This window comes from Aquarana catesbeiana, linkage group LG06 (genome assembly GCF_042186555.1).
Source record: "Aquarana catesbeiana isolate 2022-GZ linkage group LG06, ASM4218655v1, whole genome shotgun sequence".
In the NCBI taxonomy this organism is placed as follows: Eukaryota; Metazoa; Chordata; class Amphibia; order Anura; family Ranidae; genus Aquarana; species Aquarana catesbeiana.
In genome coordinates, this window is record NC_133329.1 from 243,693,622 (window position 1) to 243,714,026 (window position 20,405).

General features: G+C 39.2%; 1 protein-coding gene across 3 annotated transcripts in view; it reads left to right on the forward strand.

The window, feature by feature from the left end:
• The window catches only part of SLC29A4 (solute carrier family 29 member 4), a 123,876-nt gene that overhangs the window by 75,621 nt on the left and 27,850 nt on the right, over positions 1 to 20,405 (forward strand). For all 3 annotated transcript variants that reach the window (XM_073633107.1, XM_073633109.1, XM_073633108.1), the window contains 4 exons: positions 1,765 to 1,893; positions 8,688 to 8,762; positions 13,394 to 13,647; positions 14,783 to 14,906. In XM_073633107.1, coding sequence (XP_073489208.1) covers positions 1,765 to 1,893; positions 8,688 to 8,762; positions 13,394 to 13,647; positions 14,783 to 14,906 — 582 coding nt within the window. The remainder of the gene's footprint in view (positions 1 to 1,764; positions 1,894 to 8,687; positions 8,763 to 13,393; positions 13,648 to 14,782; positions 14,907 to 20,405) is intronic.

Here is a 20,405-nt window from a genome sequence, read left to right on the forward strand (position 1 = left end):
TGCTAAACTTTTTCTTCCGGGGGAAGGTCCGTCCTTACAGAGGGAGGTAGAGTGATGCTTAAATCTGCTAAACGTATCTTAGGGATCTGTCTGAAACATATAACAAATGGCCCCCTTCACTTATCCCCCAATACTCCATTATGGTTCATCCTGTGTCTGAAAGAATTTTTTCATCTCGAGGATGGCTATAAATGGTCTAAATTTGAACTTATTTACCTCCACCAACTATATGATGCGGGTGACATCAAAACGTTTTTACAGCTGAGGAGGGAACTGGGCAAGAATGAGACAACATTCCTCTCCCAATAGTTGATATGTTTTCTATTTTCTATTGTGAATAAAATTTGGGTTTATGAGATTTGCAAATCATTGCATTCTGTTTTATGTAGATTTTACTCGTCGTACCAACTTTTTTGTAACTGAGGTTGTAATTCTGCTGCTGATGGCACAAAATGCATGGCTGATAACTATACAGAGAAATGCAGCCTCCTTGCCTCTGAAGTGTGTAGGCAAAAACCTACTGTGTCTATTGGTAAACCAGGCCCTGAACATAGAATTTTTTTGATACTGATAAAGAGTAAGTGGCTATTTTAAGAATGAATGTTAAGAAATAATTAAAATAACAAACAAGTTATTCTTGCCTGCTCTGTGCAATGGTATTGCACAGAGCGGCCCTGAACCCTCTCTTCTCAGGTCCCCTGCCGGCTCCTCCTCTTAAATGTTTACCCCCATAGCAAGCGCTTCATATGGAGGCAGACATGTGGGCTCACTCCTCAGCTGGGCTGTGTGTGTCTATAGACACACAAAGTGTGTCTCAGCCCCACTCCCTCCCCATTGGATTTGATTGACAACAGCAGGAGCCAATGGCTTCCGCTGCTGCCTCTATGTCCAGTGAGGAGAGAGAGAGAGCAGCGATGCTGCTCTCAGGCACAGCTCTGGATCGAGATTGGGCTCAGGTAAGTATTGTCGGAGGGCTTGGGGGAGGTAATCTTGGAAGGTTTATTACCTTAATGCAGAGAATGTTTTAAGGTAAATAACCTCTAACCTTACAATCTGTACAGGACAATGGGAATGTGTCTTGGACGGCAGGTATTTTTTCCCAATATTTGAGTTGTGGTCCCTTTAAGGAGGACAGCTTCTGAGATATTGCTGGGTACTCAGGGGTTGTCACCCATGCAAGATGAGGTATTCCGAGGGACGTTTGGCTAGAGAGGACTGATTTTCTGTACTCTCTGGATTGATAAGTCCATATTAGGGACCCAAAATCTCAGAGGTTCGAAGAGTTTTGGATGTGAAAAAACCTTCAAACCCTGACTACCAGGACTGCTGAAGGGGATAAGCCACAGGCAAGGGAGGCTTGAAAAGCAGCAGGATGGAAGTGGCACCTGTGTCAAAGAGGCAGAGTGGAGTAGATCACAAGCTGTGAGTAAGGGTAAATGTTCTTGGAACCCGGGCTCTTGTTGCTGAACCCCCGTGGCCTGTCCAACACCCTGAAACACTGAGGAATCCTACCCCAGTTATGGGACCAAGAGATCAGCAGTGAGCCACTTGTGTGGTTCCTTTTATGCTAGAACTGTGAGCTGTTTAACTTTTTGCTGAAGGACGCTATTTATGATTACTTGTTTTGGAGAAACAAATAGACTGTTTACTTTTACAAATGGCTGCTGGTGATTTTGACAAATCACTTTAACTAGTATATTTTGCTCATAAATGTTGATGCATTTATTCTATCATGACACTTTATTTATTGTATTTAAATCACAGGCTATATTTTTGCTTTGAGCCCGTTAATATTTATTGGCATCTGTGATATTTGGCTGGAACTCTTTACATTCAAGCAGTCTTATGCAGTTAACCTTTTTGCTGTTGGTGTGGTGGCCTTTGGATGCACAGGTAAATGATATAAATTAATTTGAATGTTATTATTTGTAAATGTGCATTATCTTATAGGGCAACATTAATGGGTAGCCTGACTATCAACACTTTTGGTAATGATCTCTAGAACGTGGGTTAGACAAACTAAAAGTTGTCTTATGGTGGATAGGGGTTACATCTTGGTTACTCAGGACAACAAATCAATGCAGGACTACATGACTCTGACCTTCTCCTCCTTTTATAACATGGAGGAGCATAGATCTGTAGTCCTCAGAGATAACTGAGAATAATGGACCTACAGTGACTTGAAAAAGTATTCACCCCCCTTTTGTCATGTTACAACCAAAAACTTAAGTGTATTTTATTGGGATTTTATGTGATAGACCAACACAAAGTGGCACATAATTGTATTGTGGAAGGAAAATGATAAATTGTTTTCAATTTCTTTTACAAATAAATATCTGAAAAGTGTGGCGTGCATTTGTATTTAGCCCCCTTTACTCTGATACCCCTAACTAAAATCTAGTGGAACCAATTGCTTTCAGAAGTTAATTAATAAAGAGAGTCCACCTATGTTTAATTTAATCTCAGTATGAATACAGCTGTTCTGTGAAGCCCTTAGAGGTTTGTTAGAGAACCTTAGTGAATAAACAGCATCATGAAGGTCAAGGAACACACCAGACAGGTCAGGGGGAACGTTGTGGAGAAGTTTAAAGCAGGGTTAGGTTATAAAAAAATATCCCAAGCTTTGAACATCTCAGGGAGCACTGTTCAAGCAATCATCCGAAAATGGAAAGAGTATGGCACAACTGCAGACCTACCAAGACATGGCCGCCCACCTAAACTGACAGGCTGGTCATGGAGAGCATTAATCAGAGAAGCAGCCAAGAGGCCCATGGTAACTCTGGAGGAGCTGCACAGATCCTCAGCTCAGGTGGGAGAATCTGTCCACAGGACAACTATTAGTCGTGCACTTCACAAATCTGGCCTTTATGGAAGAGTGACAAGAAGAAAGACATTTGTGAAAGAAAGCCATAGGAAGTCCCATTTGTAGTTTCCGAGAAGCCATGTGGGGGACACAGCAAACATGTGAAAGAAGGTGCTTGGGTCAGATGAGACCAAAATTGAACTTTTTGGTCTAAAAGCAAAACACTATATGTGGCGGAAAACTAACACTGTACATCACCCTGAACACACCATTACAACTGTGAAACATGGTGGTGGCAGCATTATGTTGTGGGGATGCTTTTCTTCAGCAAGGACAGGGAAGCTGGTCAGAGTTAATGGAAAGCTGGATGAAGCCAAATACGGGGCAATCTTAAAAGAAAACCTGTTATAGTCTGCAAAAGACTTGAGACTGGGGTGGAGGTTCACCTTCCAGTAGGACAAGGACCCTAAACATACAGCCAGAGGTACAATGAAATGGTTTAGGTAAAATCATATTCATGTGTTAAAATGGCCCAGTGAAAGTCCAGACCTAAATCCAATTGAGAATCTGTGGCAAGACTTCAAAATTGCTGTTCACAGATGCTCTCCATCCAATCTGACAGAGCTTGAGCTATTTTGCAAAGAAGAATGGGCAAACATATAACTCTAGATGTGCAAAGCTGGTAGACATACCCAAAAAGACTTGCAGCTGTAATTGCAGCAAAATGTGGTTCTACAAAGTATTGACACTTCACATATTTATTTGTAAAAAAATTTGAAAACGATTTATAATTTTTCCTAACACTTCACAATTATTTGCCACTTTGTATTGGTCTATCACATAAAATCCTAATAAAATACATTTACGTTTTTGGTTGTAACATGACAAAATGTGGAAAATGTCAAGGGGTATAAATACGTTTTCAAGGCACTGTAATAGCAGTCTGCACAGGCAGAGAGCAGATGTTTGCAGCTCTCAAGATTTTGGGCAAGATCAACAGGTAATTTTTTTGCACTTATCAAATAGGAATACCAAAACTTTTTTAATTGTGTTCATTGTTTATATACCCTTTAAAAAAAATCTCCCGCCAAAGGGGCTTTGCTATGCAAAATGCTACTATATGCTTTACCATGGCCTCAGAAAAAAATGAAGATAAAATAAAGTGTATGTAGGTAAGGTCATGGGCTGACAGAAAACCGTAAATAATTGGGGATGGGGTGGGGGGTTTGGTCGGCTCTGGTGCAGAAAAGTTGTAAAAACAGAATAGATTAGTTTGTTTTGTATGGGTTTCTGAGCAGTTAGATTGCCAAAGCCCCTACAGTTACTATTATTTTGTAATGCTTACAGTGAGGGGGAAAAAGTGTTTATTACCCTGCTTATTTTTGTACGTTTGCCCACTGACAAAGAAATGATCAGTCTATAATGTCTATGGTAGGTTTATTTTAATAGTGAGAGACAGAATAACAACAAAAATATCCAGAAAAACGCATTTAAAAAATGTTATAAACTGATTTGCATTTTAATGAGTGAAATAAGTATTTGATCCTCTATCAATCAGCAAGATTTCTGTCTCCCAGGTGTCTTCTATACAAGTACCAAGCTGAGATTAGGTGCACTCTCTTAAAGGGAGTGCTCCTAATCTCAGTTTGTTATCTGTATAAAAGACACCTGTCCACAGAAGCAATCAATCCAATTCCAATCTCTCCAGCATGTCCTAGACCAAAGATCTGTCCAAGGATGTCTGGGACAAGGTTGTAGACCTACACAAGGCTGAAATGGGCTACAAGAACATCGTCAAGCAGCTTGGCGAGAGGGTGACAAGAGTTTGTGCGATTATTCGCAAATGGAAGAAACACAAAATAACTGTCAATCTCCCTCGGTCTGGGGCTCCATGCAAGATCTCACTTCGTGGAGTTTTAATGATCATGAGAACGGTGAGTAATCAGCCCAGAACTACACGGAAGAATCTTGTCAATGATCTCAAGGCCCCTGGGACCATAGTCACCGAGAAAACAATTGGTAACACACTACGCCATGAAGGACTGAAATCCTGCAGCGCCCGCAAGGTCCCCCTGCTCAAGAAAGCACATGTACAGGCCTGTCTGAAGTTTGCTACTGAACATCTGAATGATTCAGAGTAGAAGTGAGTGAAAGTGTTGTGGTCCAGTGAGACCAAAATCGGCATCAACTCGACTCGCCAAGTTTGGAGGAGGAATGCTACCTATGACCTCAAGAACACCATCCCCACCGTCAAACATGGAGGTGGAAACACTATGCTTTGGGGTTTTTTTTCTGCTAAGGGGACAGGACTCCCCATCAAAGGCACGATGGACAGGGCCATGTACCATCAAAACTTGGGTGAGAACCTCCTTCCCTCAGCCAGGGCATTGAGAATGGGTCGTGGATGGGTATTCCAGCATGACAATGACCCAAAACACACGGCCAAGGCAACAAAGCCAAGGCGACAAAGGAGTGGCTCAAGAAGAGGCACATTAAGGTCCTGAGTGGCCTAGCCAGACCTTAATCCCATAGAAAATATGTGGAGGGAGCTGAAGGTTCGATTTACTAAACGTTAGCCTTGACACCCTTATGACTTGGAGAAAAGCTGCAAAGAGGAGTGGGACAAAATCCCTCCTGAGATGTGTGCAAACCTGGTGGCCAACTACAAGAAACGTCTGACCTCTGTGATTGCCAACAAGGGTTTTGCCAAGTACTAAGTAATGTTTTGCGAAGGGGTCAAATACTTATTTCACTCATTAACCACTTGCCGACCTGCTCATGTGGATATACTGCAGTAGGTCGGCTCTCTTTCGCAAATTGACGTACCTGTACGTCAAAAGCAGGTTAGCCGGCAGACGCCATGGGAGCGTGCCCGTGGGTCCCGCAAACTCGCTGTCCACCGGCGGCCCGCAATCGCGGCGAGGAGAGGCAGAAGGGGGAACTGCCTATGTAAACAAGGCATTTTCCTGTTCTGCCTAGTGACATGACAGAGATCTTCGGGAGATCGGGAACAGTGATCTCTGTCATGTTTCAGTAAGCCCATCCCCCCTACAGTTAGAACTTGCTGAAGGAACACACTTAACCCCTTGATCGCCCCTTAGTGTTAACCCCTTCCCTGCCAGTGTCATTTTTTTAGCACTGATCAATGTAATAATATCACTGGTCCCCAAAAAGTGTAATTTGGGGTCAGATTTGTCCGCCGCAATGTCGCAGTCCCTCTAAAAATCGCAGATCTCCGCCATTACTAGTAAAAAAAACTAAAAATAAAAGTCCCTAAATCTATCCCACAGTTTGTAGACCTGATAACTTTTGTGCAAACCAATCAATATACGCCAATTGCAATTTTTTTTTTTTTTTTAACCAAAAATATGTAGAAGAAAATATATGGCCCTAAACTGATGAATAAATTTGTTTTTTTATATATTTTTTTTGGATCTGTATTATAGCAGAAAGTAAAAAAAATTGTTTTGTTTTCAAAATTGTTGGTCTATTTTTGTTTATAGCGCAAAAAATAAAAACCGCAGAGGTGATCAAACACCACCAAAAGAAAGCTCTATTTGATTTGGGTACAGCGTCGCACGACAGTGCCGTATCACAAAAAATGCTCTGTACATTAAGGGAGTAAAACCTTCCGGGGCTGAAGTGCTTATAATCAATTTATACGTTTTTTGAAATACGTTTTTCTGGATTTTTTTGTTGTTATTCTGTCTCTCACTGTTAAAATAAACCTAACATTAGAATTATAGACTAATCATTTCTTTGTCAGTGGGCAAACATACAAAATCAGCAGGGGATCCCTGCTGTAGAGATAAATACTTTTTCCCCTCACTGTAGAGATAAATCAATGTTGCCTTAAAGCAGAACTTCACTCTAATGCCCCGTACACATGGTCGGATTTTCCGATGGAAAATGTGTGATAGGACCTTGTTGTCGGAAATTCCGACCGTGTGTGGGCTCCATCACACATTTTCCATCGGAATTTCCGACACACAAAGTTTGAGAGCTTGCTATAAAATTTTCCGACAACAAAATCCGTTGTCGGAAATTCCAATCGTGTGTACACAAATCGGACGCACAAAGTGCCACGCATGCTCAGAATAAATTAAGAGACGAAAGCTATTGGCTACTGCCCCATTTATAGTCCCGATGTACGTGTTTTACGTCACCGCGTTTAGAATGATCAGATTTTCCGACAACTTTGTGTGACCGTGTGTATGCAAGACAAGTTTGAGCCAACATCCGTCGGAAAAAATCCATGGATTTTGTTGTCGGAATGTCCGATCAATGTCCGACCGTGTGTACAGGGCATAAAGGGGAAGTTCTGCATTATGCCCTCCTCCCTCCCTCTTGCTGTTTTTTTTATTAAGGGGGGAGCGGGTACCTGGTTTTGACAGGAAGCTCTCCTTTCACCTCCCTCCCCCCCGCCAACCACAACCCTCTGGAACTAGTCACAGTTCCCAGAAGGCTCAGGCATGCACAATGAAGCCACAAGGAATCACAGTTGGCTGTCCACATGCCGGAGACCCAAAGAACCACTTTGGCTGAGCACAGTGCCGGACCCCTGAACAGGTGGGTGTCCTTTTATTAAAAGTCAGCAGCTACAGTATTTTACAGGTTTTATTTTTTTCAAACAGGGCAAAAAAATGCTTTAATAATATTCTGTATAATTCATATTTATTCTTCAGCACTACTCAAATTGTTTTTAATTCTAATGGTCATATGTGAACATCACAAAATTAAATACAAAAACAATTCACAGTAGAAATAAATATATAGCTTACTGCCTCTTAAAAAAACAAAAAAACTTCAGCTGGAATGCAGCTTTAAGCCTCATACACACGATACGATTGTTGGCCAACAGAGAGTCAGACTTTTGTCCGAAGGGCGTGTGCCAGGAACTTGTCTTGCATACAACCGGTACACAATTGTCGGCCAACAAACACGAACATAGTGATGTACTATGTGGAATTTCAGCTCTTGAGAGCCACCCTTTGGGCACCTTCTACTAATTTTGTGTTTGGTGAGCATTGATTCCGAGCATGCGTGTTTGTACTTTGGACTTTTTATGTGATGGACTTGTGTACACGCGATACAAAAATCTGCCAACAGACCGCTGTCCGCCGAAAATTTACTTGCCTGCCATCCAACATTCGTTGGCGGAAAGTTGGACAACAATTGTCTGATGAAGCGTACTAACAGTCGGATTTTAGGCAAACAGTCTGTCATCACACAATTCCCTGCCAAAAATCCGATCGTGTGTACGAGGCTTAAATTATCTACTAGACAGCAGCTTTTAGATGCAGAGGTTTGGAAATTCATGGACATGGATATATCAATAGTTTTACTTAATGTGATAAAAACAGAGTGTTATTAGTTTTTAGTGCAAAATGCATGATCTAGTTGATAGATTAGGTTTACAGCGAAAGTGGCCTGAGAGAAGTTGTGGGAGGTGTTCATTATCCAGCAGGACTAGACAAAAGTTTAAACATTAAGCATTCTTTAGGTATACAAGTTCCAGATCTGCAATTAATTTACGAAGTAGAGTTGGAGCAGACACTAGACCCCATCTCTGATCAAAAATGAGGTGTGGGAAGTGTTAAAGGAGCGAACCAGAGCTTAATTTGTAAGCTGAAGTCATTATTTGTATTCTGGTGCACCCCTGGTTTTGGCAATACCTGGGTATGATAAAGTACAGGGGTTGTAAACTGAAACATAGCATGTAAGGGTGTCAAACACGCAAACTGATTTTCTTGATTTTTTATTAAAAAAATATTTTTTAATTTGACCAAAAACGCTAAACATATGCAAAAACAAGATTTAAAAGTACGAAAGCTTTCTGTTTTCATATGCACAATATCTTATAACTATTTTATGTTTTTCTAAGTGCAGCAATCCAGCTTTTATGGCTATGCTGGAATGTTACCGAAGCGGTACACACAAGGTGTGATGACAGGAGAAAGTAAGTACATTGTTTAATACCTTCCTAAGGCCTTACTATGGTAATCCACTGTAATAAATATAGTATACATTACTTAGTGAGTGCGGTTTGATTTCTGTGATGTATCATTCGGCAACTATTAGTTTAGGAAGTGTGTCATGTAATATGACCATCAGTGCTGTGAGTAATAATGCTCAAGCTTTCTGCATTGACCGATACATGAGAAAAATATTGGGACAAGCTTGGGCTTTTCATTCTTCAGACATACATAAATACCAATGAGACATGTGGGATTTTATTTCTACAGACAAAAGTGAGACCACACATGAAAATATACAAAGATTTGTACCTCAATTGCAGTATACCAGTTAGACCTATTGGAAATATTTCTGCTGACACAGTAGAAGTACAGTTGTGCTCATAATTTTACATACCCTGGCAGAATTTATGATTTGTTGGCCATTTTTCAGAGAATATGAATGATAACACAAAAACGTTTCTTTCACTAATGGTTAGTGTTTGGCTGAAGCCATTTATTATCAATCAACTGTGTTTACTTTTTTTAAATCATAATGACAACAGAAACTACCCAAATGACCCTGATCAAAAGTTTACATACCCTGGTGATTTTGGCCTGATAACATGCACACAAGTTGACACAAAGGGGTTTGAATGGCTATTAAAGGTAACCATCCTCACCTGTGATCTGTTTGCTTGTAATTAGTGTGTGTATATAAAAGGTCAATGAGTTTCTGGACTCCTGACAGACCCTTACATCTTTCATACAGTGCTGCACTGATGTTTCTGGATTCTGAGTAATGGGGAAAGCAAAATAATTGTCAAAGGAAAACATATTCAAGGATTGATTTGTTATTGGTGGACCAGTTCTATTTGAACCATGTTCGTTCCTCAGATCATGCACCCATAAGCTTAACCATTGGCTTGGTGTTGGCCGGTAGTGTGGAGAGAACGTGGTGATTGAATGAATCTGTTTTAGATGATAAGTTGGCTATGGAGTCTCTGTCTCATACATTGGCTTCATACTTTGAATTCAATACTCCTGAGGAGGTGTCCAATCAGGTGGTGTGGGAAGCCCACATTGCGATTATTAGAGGGGAATTGATTTTACAGGGTGCACATATTAAAAAGGAAAGACAGACCTAATGGTAGACCTATTAGAAGAAATTCATAAGCTTGAAATTAAACATAAAGCTCAACTGAACTCCGCCGATGCGCAGAGACTGGAGAGCCTCCAGTTTGATTTAACTCAACTTTTAGATCAGAAAGTTGAAATAAACAAACATAGGTATTTTGCTCATCGCTTCTATGAACAGGGGAATAAGGGGAGTAAGTTGCTGGCTAGACAATTAAGACAGCAACAAGACTCTCGCCATGTCCATTCTTTAATGGTTCACAATAAACAGATAGACACTCATACAATAGCAGCTGAATTTCATAGTTTTTACAGATCTTTATATAACATAGATTCACTTTCTGCAGGAGCCACGGAGGGGGAATGGGTAGGTAGGATTCAGGAATACCTTAAGGCCTCAGACCTACAGGCCATCCCGTCTGCGGCCCTGGAAAAAACTATTTCCATTGAAAAGTTGGGTAGAGTCATTGCAGCCTTGCCAATGTCTGGCAAATGTCTGGGGCCTGATGGCTTTACGAATATGTATTATAAAAAGTTCTCATCAACTCTAATAACCCCCCTCTGTAGGTACTTTAACGCCATTTCAGCAACCATATATATATACAGTTAATGGGTACTTATATACAGTACCCATGGCACTTCCACAGATGCTTTTTAACCACTTGCCACCCAGGCCAATTCTGACATTTCTCTCCTACATGTAAAAATCATATTTTTTTTGCTAGAAAATTACATAGAACCCCCAAACATTATATAGATGTATTTTTTTAGCAAAGACCCTAGAGAATACAATGGTGGTTGTTGCAACTTTTTATTTTGCACGGTATTTGTGCAGCAATTTTTTGAACGCTTTTTTTTTTTTTTTTTAAACTGTTTTGTGCTTTAAAAAAAACAAAACAGTAAAGTTAGCCCATTTTTTTTGCATAATGCACACGCTCGTGGAATGGCGCCATACTTCGGTACTTAAAAATCCCTATAGGCGATGCTTTTAATTTTTTTACTGGTTACATGTTTTGAGTTACAGAGGAGGTCTAAGGCTAGAATTATTGCTCTCGCTCTAACGTTCGCGGCGACACCTTACATGTGTGGTTTGAACACCGTATTCATATGTGGGCGTTACTTAAGTATGCGTTCGCTTCTGCGTGCGAGCACACAGGGACAGGAGTTCTTTAAAAAAAAAAAACATTTTTATTGTTAATTTTACTTTTTTTTTAGTTTAAAACTTTTTTAAAGAAAATTATTTTTTTTTATCACTTCTATTCCTATTACAAGGAATGTAAACATAATAGGAATATGGCATGATCCGTCCTCTTTACAGTGAGATGTGGGGTCAATAAGATCCCACATCTCACCTCTAGGCTGGAAAGCCTGAAATAAAAAAAAAAAAAAAGATCTCAGCTTCCCAGCCAAGGCGGCGCCATTTGTTTGAATGCAGAGGCTGGGCGTGACATCATAACATCGTGCCTGCCTCCGAACGATCATAGAGACTCCGGCGGATCCTGCCTTCCGACTCACGGATGGAAGCGGTAGAAGCACCAGAGGGTGGCAGGAGGGGGGGACATCCCCTCTCGCCGCACATAAGAACGTTCAAGCGGCGAAACAGCAGCTATGATTGTTCTTATGGTGTAGGGGATCGCCGGCTGAAAAAGACAATATCTGAATGATGTTTGTAGCTGATAACTAGGTTTTGGAAACAGTCAAGATGTCCCACTATAATGGACTGGAAGGGGAGGTGGAAAAAATAATAGAAGCAGAGAGATGGGTACATACGGTTAAAGATCAATTTGATAGATTTAAAGACACATGGGCAGGTTGGTTACACTACTCCTCAGAAATTGGTATGGATTAAAATCCCCCGCATGGGACTTGGCCTTATTCTGGATAAGGCCACTCGATAGATGCACCTGGTAGGTGAAACTTGTTTATATTTATTATTATTATTATTTTTTTTTTTTTTTTAATTTTGGTGGGGTTGTTTTTTCTTTTCTTTTTTTTTTCTTTGGGGGATGGAATATTGGATGGAAGGTTTGAATATCACGAGAGGATTGGATTAATTTATAAAGATGGAATATATATTAGTTGGAAAGCACATGATTAAAGCACTTAATAAGTTGATTAAGACATGGGTACCTTATGGATATGAAGAATGGAATAACTAAGGGGAGGGAGAATAAAAATGTTGCTGGAAACACATAAATTAGACACTTAAATATGGTGGTATAAGAGATTAATATATTGAAATTTTTTGTGTGTGTTTGGTAAACTCACGATGATGTAAAGCTGGTAATGGATCCTATGCACTTAATAGGGTACCGAGAGGCTCCCTTCTTTATTATTGAAGTGTTGCACGAATATAATGTTGGTAATGAATTTCAACAGAATGGCACCCCCTTTTTTTTTCAATCCATCCAAAAGATAGATGGACAAAAATATTGTATATTTCCTCAATCTGTTTTTTTTTCATGTATGTGGTTGGGGGGGTGGGGGGGGTGGGTGTTTAAGAAGATGTGTTACAATTATCATAACTGTTGTATTGTATGATGGAATTTGTATTAATAAAAAAAAACTGGCATTTATTTAATTCAGGTATTTATATAACACCAACAATTGCTTTACATATATATTGTACATTTACATCAGATCCTGCCCTCAAGGAGCTTGCAATCTAAGGTCCCTAACTCACATAGTAGTCAGTTTAAACAGGAGCCTAAGCTGCTAGCAGCATGTCTTTGGAATCTGCGAGGAATCATGAACATGCAAACTCCAGGCAACTAGTGCAGTGGTTGGCAATTGAGCCGATGACCCTAGTGCTGCCAGGCAGAAGAGCTAACCACTTAGCCACTGTGCTGCCCATGGTAGCTAGCTTATAGAAGGAAGTGAAAATTGCTCCAGCCTGGATACAATTGTTTTCTGGTCACAACCACTTGTGGGTGAAAGGGTGAGTACAACTTACACAATAGCTCAATCTGACAGCTTAACAGTTCAAACATCATCACTGACATGTTTCTAGACTCTGTCTCTTTCTCAGAGTGGCTGTGGCATCTGACAGACCGGTATTCCTCCACACATAATAAGGTATGTGGAGCCATGTGGTGCTTATGGAGCTTTATCCTGGGTCTGTCCGGGCTTATTTAGGAGTGTACGGGGCAGGGTTTGCTTAACAGTGGGACAAACTCCGGTGAGTGCACCCTTGTTTGTGCTGTTTGTATTCAGCTCCACTGCCTAATACCTTCCAAATCTCTGAGATTGGAAATAGGCAGAGGGAGATCTTTTTGTGCAAATATGCTTACGCAAAAGAGACACCCTTACCTCACCTCCAGTTATGAAGAATTCACAAGCAAAAGACATACTTTCATGCATTTTACAGATATTTACAATGGTCAGTGCAAGGAAAAAGATGAGCAAAATGGACATTTCTACAGTATCAAAATTCATATTTTCTGTTGTAGATTGTCAACACTCTAACTAAAGATAACAGATATTTAATTTCTTATTACAGGTACTGCAGGAGTTATCATCTCACTCAGCCGGATCTTCACCAAGCTGCTGTTACCGGATGAAAAAGAGAGTACCATCATCTTCTTTTTAATTTCAATTGCCCTGGAGCTTATCTGCTTTGTTTTGCATGTTCTAGTGAGAAGAACGAGATTTGTTCAATATTATACAAATAAAAGCTTAGCTAAAAACATGTTGAAGAACCCAATGGAACCAAGTTTCCGTTACCAAGTGCATCAAAATACTTATGTAGAAGAGGTAAGTGTTTGCATTAATATTTACAGACAACATCAAAAGCAGCGTAGTTCTAAAGGTACCTAAACATTTGAGATCTCTTTTATAATAATCCAGAGAAAATATGCATAAAGTATCATATTTAAAGGTAAAATGGTTTAGAAATAAATACTAATTTAATGGCAGGTCTGTAAGTGGCTAACAACTATATCTTAAATGATCAAACAGAATGAACACAAGCATTGTGATCTACTAAGCCTAATCATGGTGCTAAAAGTTCTGGTCAGCAGACTTGACTGTGACTTAAGTGGGCTTCCCTTTTATAAATCATGAATTGTAGGCAAAAGGTTATAAGGGTTGCTGGCAACATCAACCAGTCACATGGTAGGTGTTGAAAACAGTTCCAGGTTACCTGTCATTTAAATTGTAGACTTGTTTCTCTACAGTAGTGTGCAAATGCTACAGGAAGGCATCCCACTGGTAAACCCTTTTACACAAGGTCCCAACTACAGGTTGCAGCACATTTTCCCCGGCACTGGTCAGTGACACCCCCCTGCAGTGGTGATTCTTACTTGATCACATGCTTCCACCCTGCTCTTTCTTTCCATCATCCAGTCGGGACTATACTTGTACTGTTGGGCTCAGATCACTCAACCTGACAGTACCAGATACAGGTGTTCTTTCAGCACCAGATACTCCACTACTACTCTGCAAAAGTTGTGCAGAGACTTGTGATGAAAATGATGCAGCTTGCCATACCCTCCCGCCCTACTTAAAAGTGAAGATAATTTGTGCAGGCTAAAAAAACTGACAGCTTCTGCATGCTAATTATAAATATGTAGCACTGCTAATTTGTTACTATACAAGGTTGAATAAACAAGAGGTGTGTACTGTAGATAACATAGAAAGTAAACACTTTGTTTAAAATAAATTACACAAAATCTCCACTTAGCATTCACGCATTTTTCCAAATGAATCCAATCAGAAAAAGGTGTGAAACATGTGAAAAACTTAATAAATAGACCCTGAAGTGTAGAAAATCCTTATTTTTCACTTTTCACCATTTTAGAAACCTTGTATTGTTTCATTGATGATCTTCTACACATGGTATGCATTATAAATATTATAATTCATAATTAAGTGCTTTACTGTCTTTTAGGAGAGTAAAAGTGCTGCAGCTGAAAATAGCATAGAGCTTCAGTCAGATGTAACAGCTAGAAGAACGTATGTCAGGTTCGATGTTCCAGTGCCCAAAGTAAAAAGCAGCTGGCCCAAGTTCAAAGGTAAGCGATACCATACTTTATGTTTTATCAGATATACAATGGTATTTTACCAGAAATCTAATTATTTTTTCTACCTTAGTAAGATCACACTAAATAGATTAACACAACAGTTTATATTGTTGCTCATTTTCATACTGTAGTTGTGATTTGTATTGTTTACTAAGTTCTGTGATTGAAACTTTCAAGTACAAAAGAGATTCTTAACAACTAGGTCCGGAAACCAGACAGCCTTTAGTCAAAGTAACAGCAATAAACCAACAGTATGCTTAAAAATAAACTTTTTGTAGCATACTATTGGTTTATTGCTGTTATGTTGAATAAAGTCTTTCTGATTTCTCAACCTGGCTGTAAAGGATCTTTTTTTTTTTTTTAATTATGTTGCAGTTGGACAAGGAATGAGTTCTAAAGCTGGTTCAGAGAGAAGGTGGGTCAGGTCATCCATGTGGCAGCAGTTTGTTTTGTTTTTCTGTGATTAAAAGTTTGTTGATATTGTCTGAAAATGACTATGTGTATAGCTGATATTAGAGGTTACTTCATTCAATTCCATCCGATTTTGAATACCATCCATTTTATGTGGGCCATCACATAATCAAGCTTCTCCGTGTCATTGTTATCTAAATCTTTTAAAAATTGGGCATTGGTAAAATTAAGGCATATAAACATGTCCCCCTGTTTTATTTATATACTTTTTTTTATGTGTGATATTCCTGCTCCTTCCCATGAAATTTCCAGTTTTACAGCCTTCATTTAGCTGTAGTAACTAGACATGTGCACGCTGAAATATTTTGTTTTGGAATTTCGTTTTCGTCCGAAAAATAAATTTATTTAGTTACTCCCGAAATTCGTTTTTATTTATTTTGTTTTTCGTTAAAAATTGCATTCGTCCGAAAATCCAAATTAAGGTTGAATCTGTCATTGAAGGCTTATGGTGTCTGTTGAATGTTCAAAGAAGATTCGACGGAGCAGCTAAACTGTACGATGCCGTATAGTTTACCTGCTTCGTCGAATCTTCTTAGAGCTTACAACAGACACCATAAGCCAAAGTACGTGTGTACTTAGTTCTAGCTATTTTACTGCTCCTCCTCTTTGGTTACAATCACCCAATAACATTCATCATCATCATCATCATTATTTTTATTTATCTTTTCTTCCCTACGTCAAATCTTTTCTTCCCTACGTCGAATCTTTTCTCTATATGTTGAATCTTTTCTCTCTATGTAGAATAATCTTGGACTAATAGAGTTAAGGTTAGGCACATTCAACCACGGGTTTGATGGACACAGATTGTTATTGTCATCATCATGTCGAATCTCCTATCTATATCGAACTGTTATAGCAACGAAAAGGACAATAATGCATTTGTTTATGTCGGATCTTTCGTTTTTCTGATTCTGCACTTTCATTATCGTTTGTTAAAACGATAACGAAAATACCTGAAATTCGGACGAAAACGAATGCACATGTCTTGTAGTAACATTGTAGTGGCAACCAACAGACCAGACAGCAAATACCCCAATATAACTTTTGACATAAGGAAAGCCACATGTAAATAATATGTCCTTAAATGCTTATTTAAATGAACTAAATGCTTATTTGAAAAGTTTATAGTTCTTTGTTGTCTGAGGTTCCCCTTTTTGTAAACAAATTTAAACAATCTACTGTGAATTTTGGTCCTTTCTGGTGATTTGCATTTAAATTCCTTGGTACACATGTGTGTTGCGTTTCAATTATTGGTATGTGTGTATATATACAGTGGGGAAAATAATTATTTGATCCCCTGCAGATTTTGTACATTTGCCCACTTACAAAGAAATTAAGGATCTATAATTTTTATCATAGGTTTATTTTAAATGATAGAGACAGAATATCAACCACAAATCCAGAAAAACACATAAAGCAAATGCTATAAATTAAGTTGCAGTTTAGTTCATGGAAAGACATGGATGAGCGAGTTTGGGGTGGAGAACTTGACTGGCCTGCATAGAATCCTGACCTCAACCCGATAGAACACCTTTGGAATGAATTAGAGAGGAGACTGAGAGCCAGGCCTTCTCGTGCACATCAGTGCCTAACCTCACATATGCACTTCTGGAAGAATGGTCAGTCATTGCCATAGACACACTCCTAAACCTTGTGGACAACCTTCAACTCAATATTGAACCCTACGGACTAAGACTGGGATGCCATTAAAGTTCATGTGCGTGTAAAGACAGGTGTCCCAATACTTTTGGTAATATAGTGTATACAGTATAGTTCAGTATGTGTGTCTGGTTTGTTAGCACATTCTCTGTCACTTCCAAAACATTGGTGGTTTTACACTTTTTGTTGTATCAACTAAGCTTAGTAAATACTTGAGATCAGCTATCTTTGATGTGCTTGCCATTTGTGCTTTTTTGGATTTATACAGTGTTTCTGATGGCCACACACCCTCTACATGGGTGCGGGGTATATCCAGGCAGGCTTATAACACTGGCACATGATATGTCAACCCCCTAGAGGTAAAGTGGATTTTTACATTTCAAAGCTGCTATCAAAGAATAGCTAGAGAGCTGTGACATGAAAAAGGGAACAATAGCAGGCTTGCAACAGCCTCTGTATGCTGACACTGTTAGATGGAGTAGCAAAAGGAATAGCAAGGGTCATTTTAAACTTTATTTATACAACTTTACAAATATTAAATGGATTCTAAGTTATAAATTTGTAGATTTACAAAGCAACACTGCTTTTCTAAGGCTGGATTCACACCTATGCAGTTTTAGCGCTTTTTGCATTTTGCAGATTTGCACTACAGTCCATTTAACATGATTTCCTATGGAACACATTCTGTAGTGCAAATCTGCAAAATGCAAAAAGCACTAAAAATGCATAGGTGTGAATCCAGCCTTAATCCTTAGGCTCCATTCACACTAATGCGTTTTTTGATGCATTTTGCATTTTGCAGAAATGCATGGGAATTTTTTAATATGGGTTCCTATGTCTCTGCGTTTTTTGAAAGGGTTGGGGACTTTTTTTCATGTAAAATACAGCGTTCTGCATGTAATAGAATTCAATGGACCAGCATCAAAAACGCAAGTACAGCGTTTTTACAATGTTTTTGCTGCGCTTTTTTTTTTTTACACTGTATACAGTATAAAAAAAAAAACTAAAAAAAAAAAAAAAAAAAAAAAACGCAAAAACGCTGTAAAAAAGCTGTGCAAAAACGCTGTAAAAAAGCTGTGCAAAAACGTGGCAAGCACCGCAAAAAACACTGCAGAAACGCTCAAAAGCAACATGCATAGATGTGAATCCAGCCTTAAGGCTGGATTCACACCTATGCATTTTTAGTGCTTTTTGCATTTTGCAGATTTGAACTACAGTCCATTTACCATGGTTTCCTATGGAACACGTTCTGTAGTGCAAATCTGCAAAATGTAAAAAGCACTAAAACTGCATAGGTGTGAATCCAGCCTTAGGGCTAGTTCACAACAGATGCAGTTCCGTATGCTTTTTTCCTGCACTAAAAATGCATGCACAGTGTTTTCCATGTATTCCAATGGCTCTAGTTCACGCCAATGCAGTCAGTTCCAGTCAGTTTCTGCAGTGGAAACTGACTGGAACTGACTGCAATGGTGTGAACTAGAGCTATTGGAATACATGGAAAACACTGTGCATGCATTTTTAGGGCCAGTTCACACCACAAAAATGCACTCATACGTTCTGGATCAGTTTTTACTTACAGTTCACACCACATGCAGTTTCAGTGCAGTTCCAGTGCGTTTTTGATACTATTTGCTAGGTTCCAGTACAGTTCTGTGCAGAAAAAAAATGCAGCACGCTCTACTTTTTTTTCTGCACCGGAAACTGACTGCAATGGTGTGAACTAGAGCCACTGAAATACATGGAAAACACTGCATGCATTTTTAGCGCAGAAAAAAGCTCACGGAACTGCATCTGGTTTGAACTAGCACTTAAAGTCAAGATTGTTTTAGTCTAATGCATGTTTTGACAGAGAAATTCATTGTACTGTTCATTTAAGCACAAAAGCATTCAACCATGTCTTGTCTCTTTTGTCAAAGATTAGAATCTTGCCAGCTAGACACTGATGGTTTTGTGGGCTTTTGAGTGTGTAGTTCTTGAACAGTCAATGCTAAGAAACCATCTGCAGCATTTTGATAGAAATTATCACGGACTTTTGACATCCAGTACATGTGAGCCTTACAAATGTACATTTTAGTCTTTACATTGTGCACTTTCAAGTGCAGTAACTGCACTTCCAGGTGCACTTGTAGTGCAAAGTGGATTTGCCTTTCGTACATAACTCCCATTGTGTTACTGTCTAATGCATGGAGTCTATTATAGCAAGAGTTGCTCTCAGTTGCTATGCCCCTCATTTTAGTCAAATTCACTGTAATTAGTCTGGCTTAACTGTTTTCTGACACTTTAGCTGAATTAGATGCCCCCAGAAGACTTTTGTACGATCAGTACGATCCAAGCTTATGGACATATTTTTGACAATTGCCAGGCATCAGGTAATTCACAAAACCATGGATATTTGAAATCAATTTGTGACTTGAAATTAAGGAAAACATCAAATCCTTTCTTTCATCCTGTACTATCAGCACATCAATAATTTATAGGCAAGCCAGTAAGTTCATGCAAGTGCTGGTTCCCAAGCATCCCATCTGTTATACTGTATTTCTAATATATGAATTTTATCGTTAATCTCCTGACATCAAATCACTGTACTGTTATTTGAATTTTTAATACATAGGTAAAATTCAAAACAAACACTTAATATATTGCAGCATGCCTACCTGTTAATACTGCAAAAAACATACTTCATTTCCCTATGTGTGTATACTCATTTCTCAATGGTATTTATGGAAGGACATAGGCTGGACTTCAAACATGTCTGCCTTTGTTTATCTCCATTGCATGGTAGATCGATAGGACTAGTAGTTTAAAAAAAGAGAGATAACATTGTTTATGCTGCATTTCTGGCAAGATCGACTGGTATTTTCTGTACTTGCTACAAATGTTTGTAGCCTAGAAAAACAAAAGTAAACTAATCCACATCCCAAGGTGGTGATGCCAAAGTGCACTTCTCCCTACTTTTTAAGATGAGACGGGTCATGCCTGCCTTCCAGGCCAGCGCTAGGTGTAGATTATGACAGCTGCTGTCCACTGGTTCTAGGACTGTCACCTTTTGTTCGTGGAATCTGTCTTCCCTGCATTTAAAAATGTATGTGTGACACTGCATATAATAGTTTTCTACTTCTTTACCACAGCATTCTCTTACATTCTTCACTGATTGTTTGTTGGGCTCTGGTAAAACTTGATGGCGGGTATGGGCAAAACCATAAAAATGCAGTAGAAGCCCCTTCTCTGCTATCCTGCCTTGCAGCCCTCCATTACTAAAGCCAGTAGAAATAATCATTTCACACCAGCCTGTATTACTGGCTGGACAAATCTATCTATGACAAGGGGCGGTTTGTCTCAAACACTTTACAGCCTCTGTTT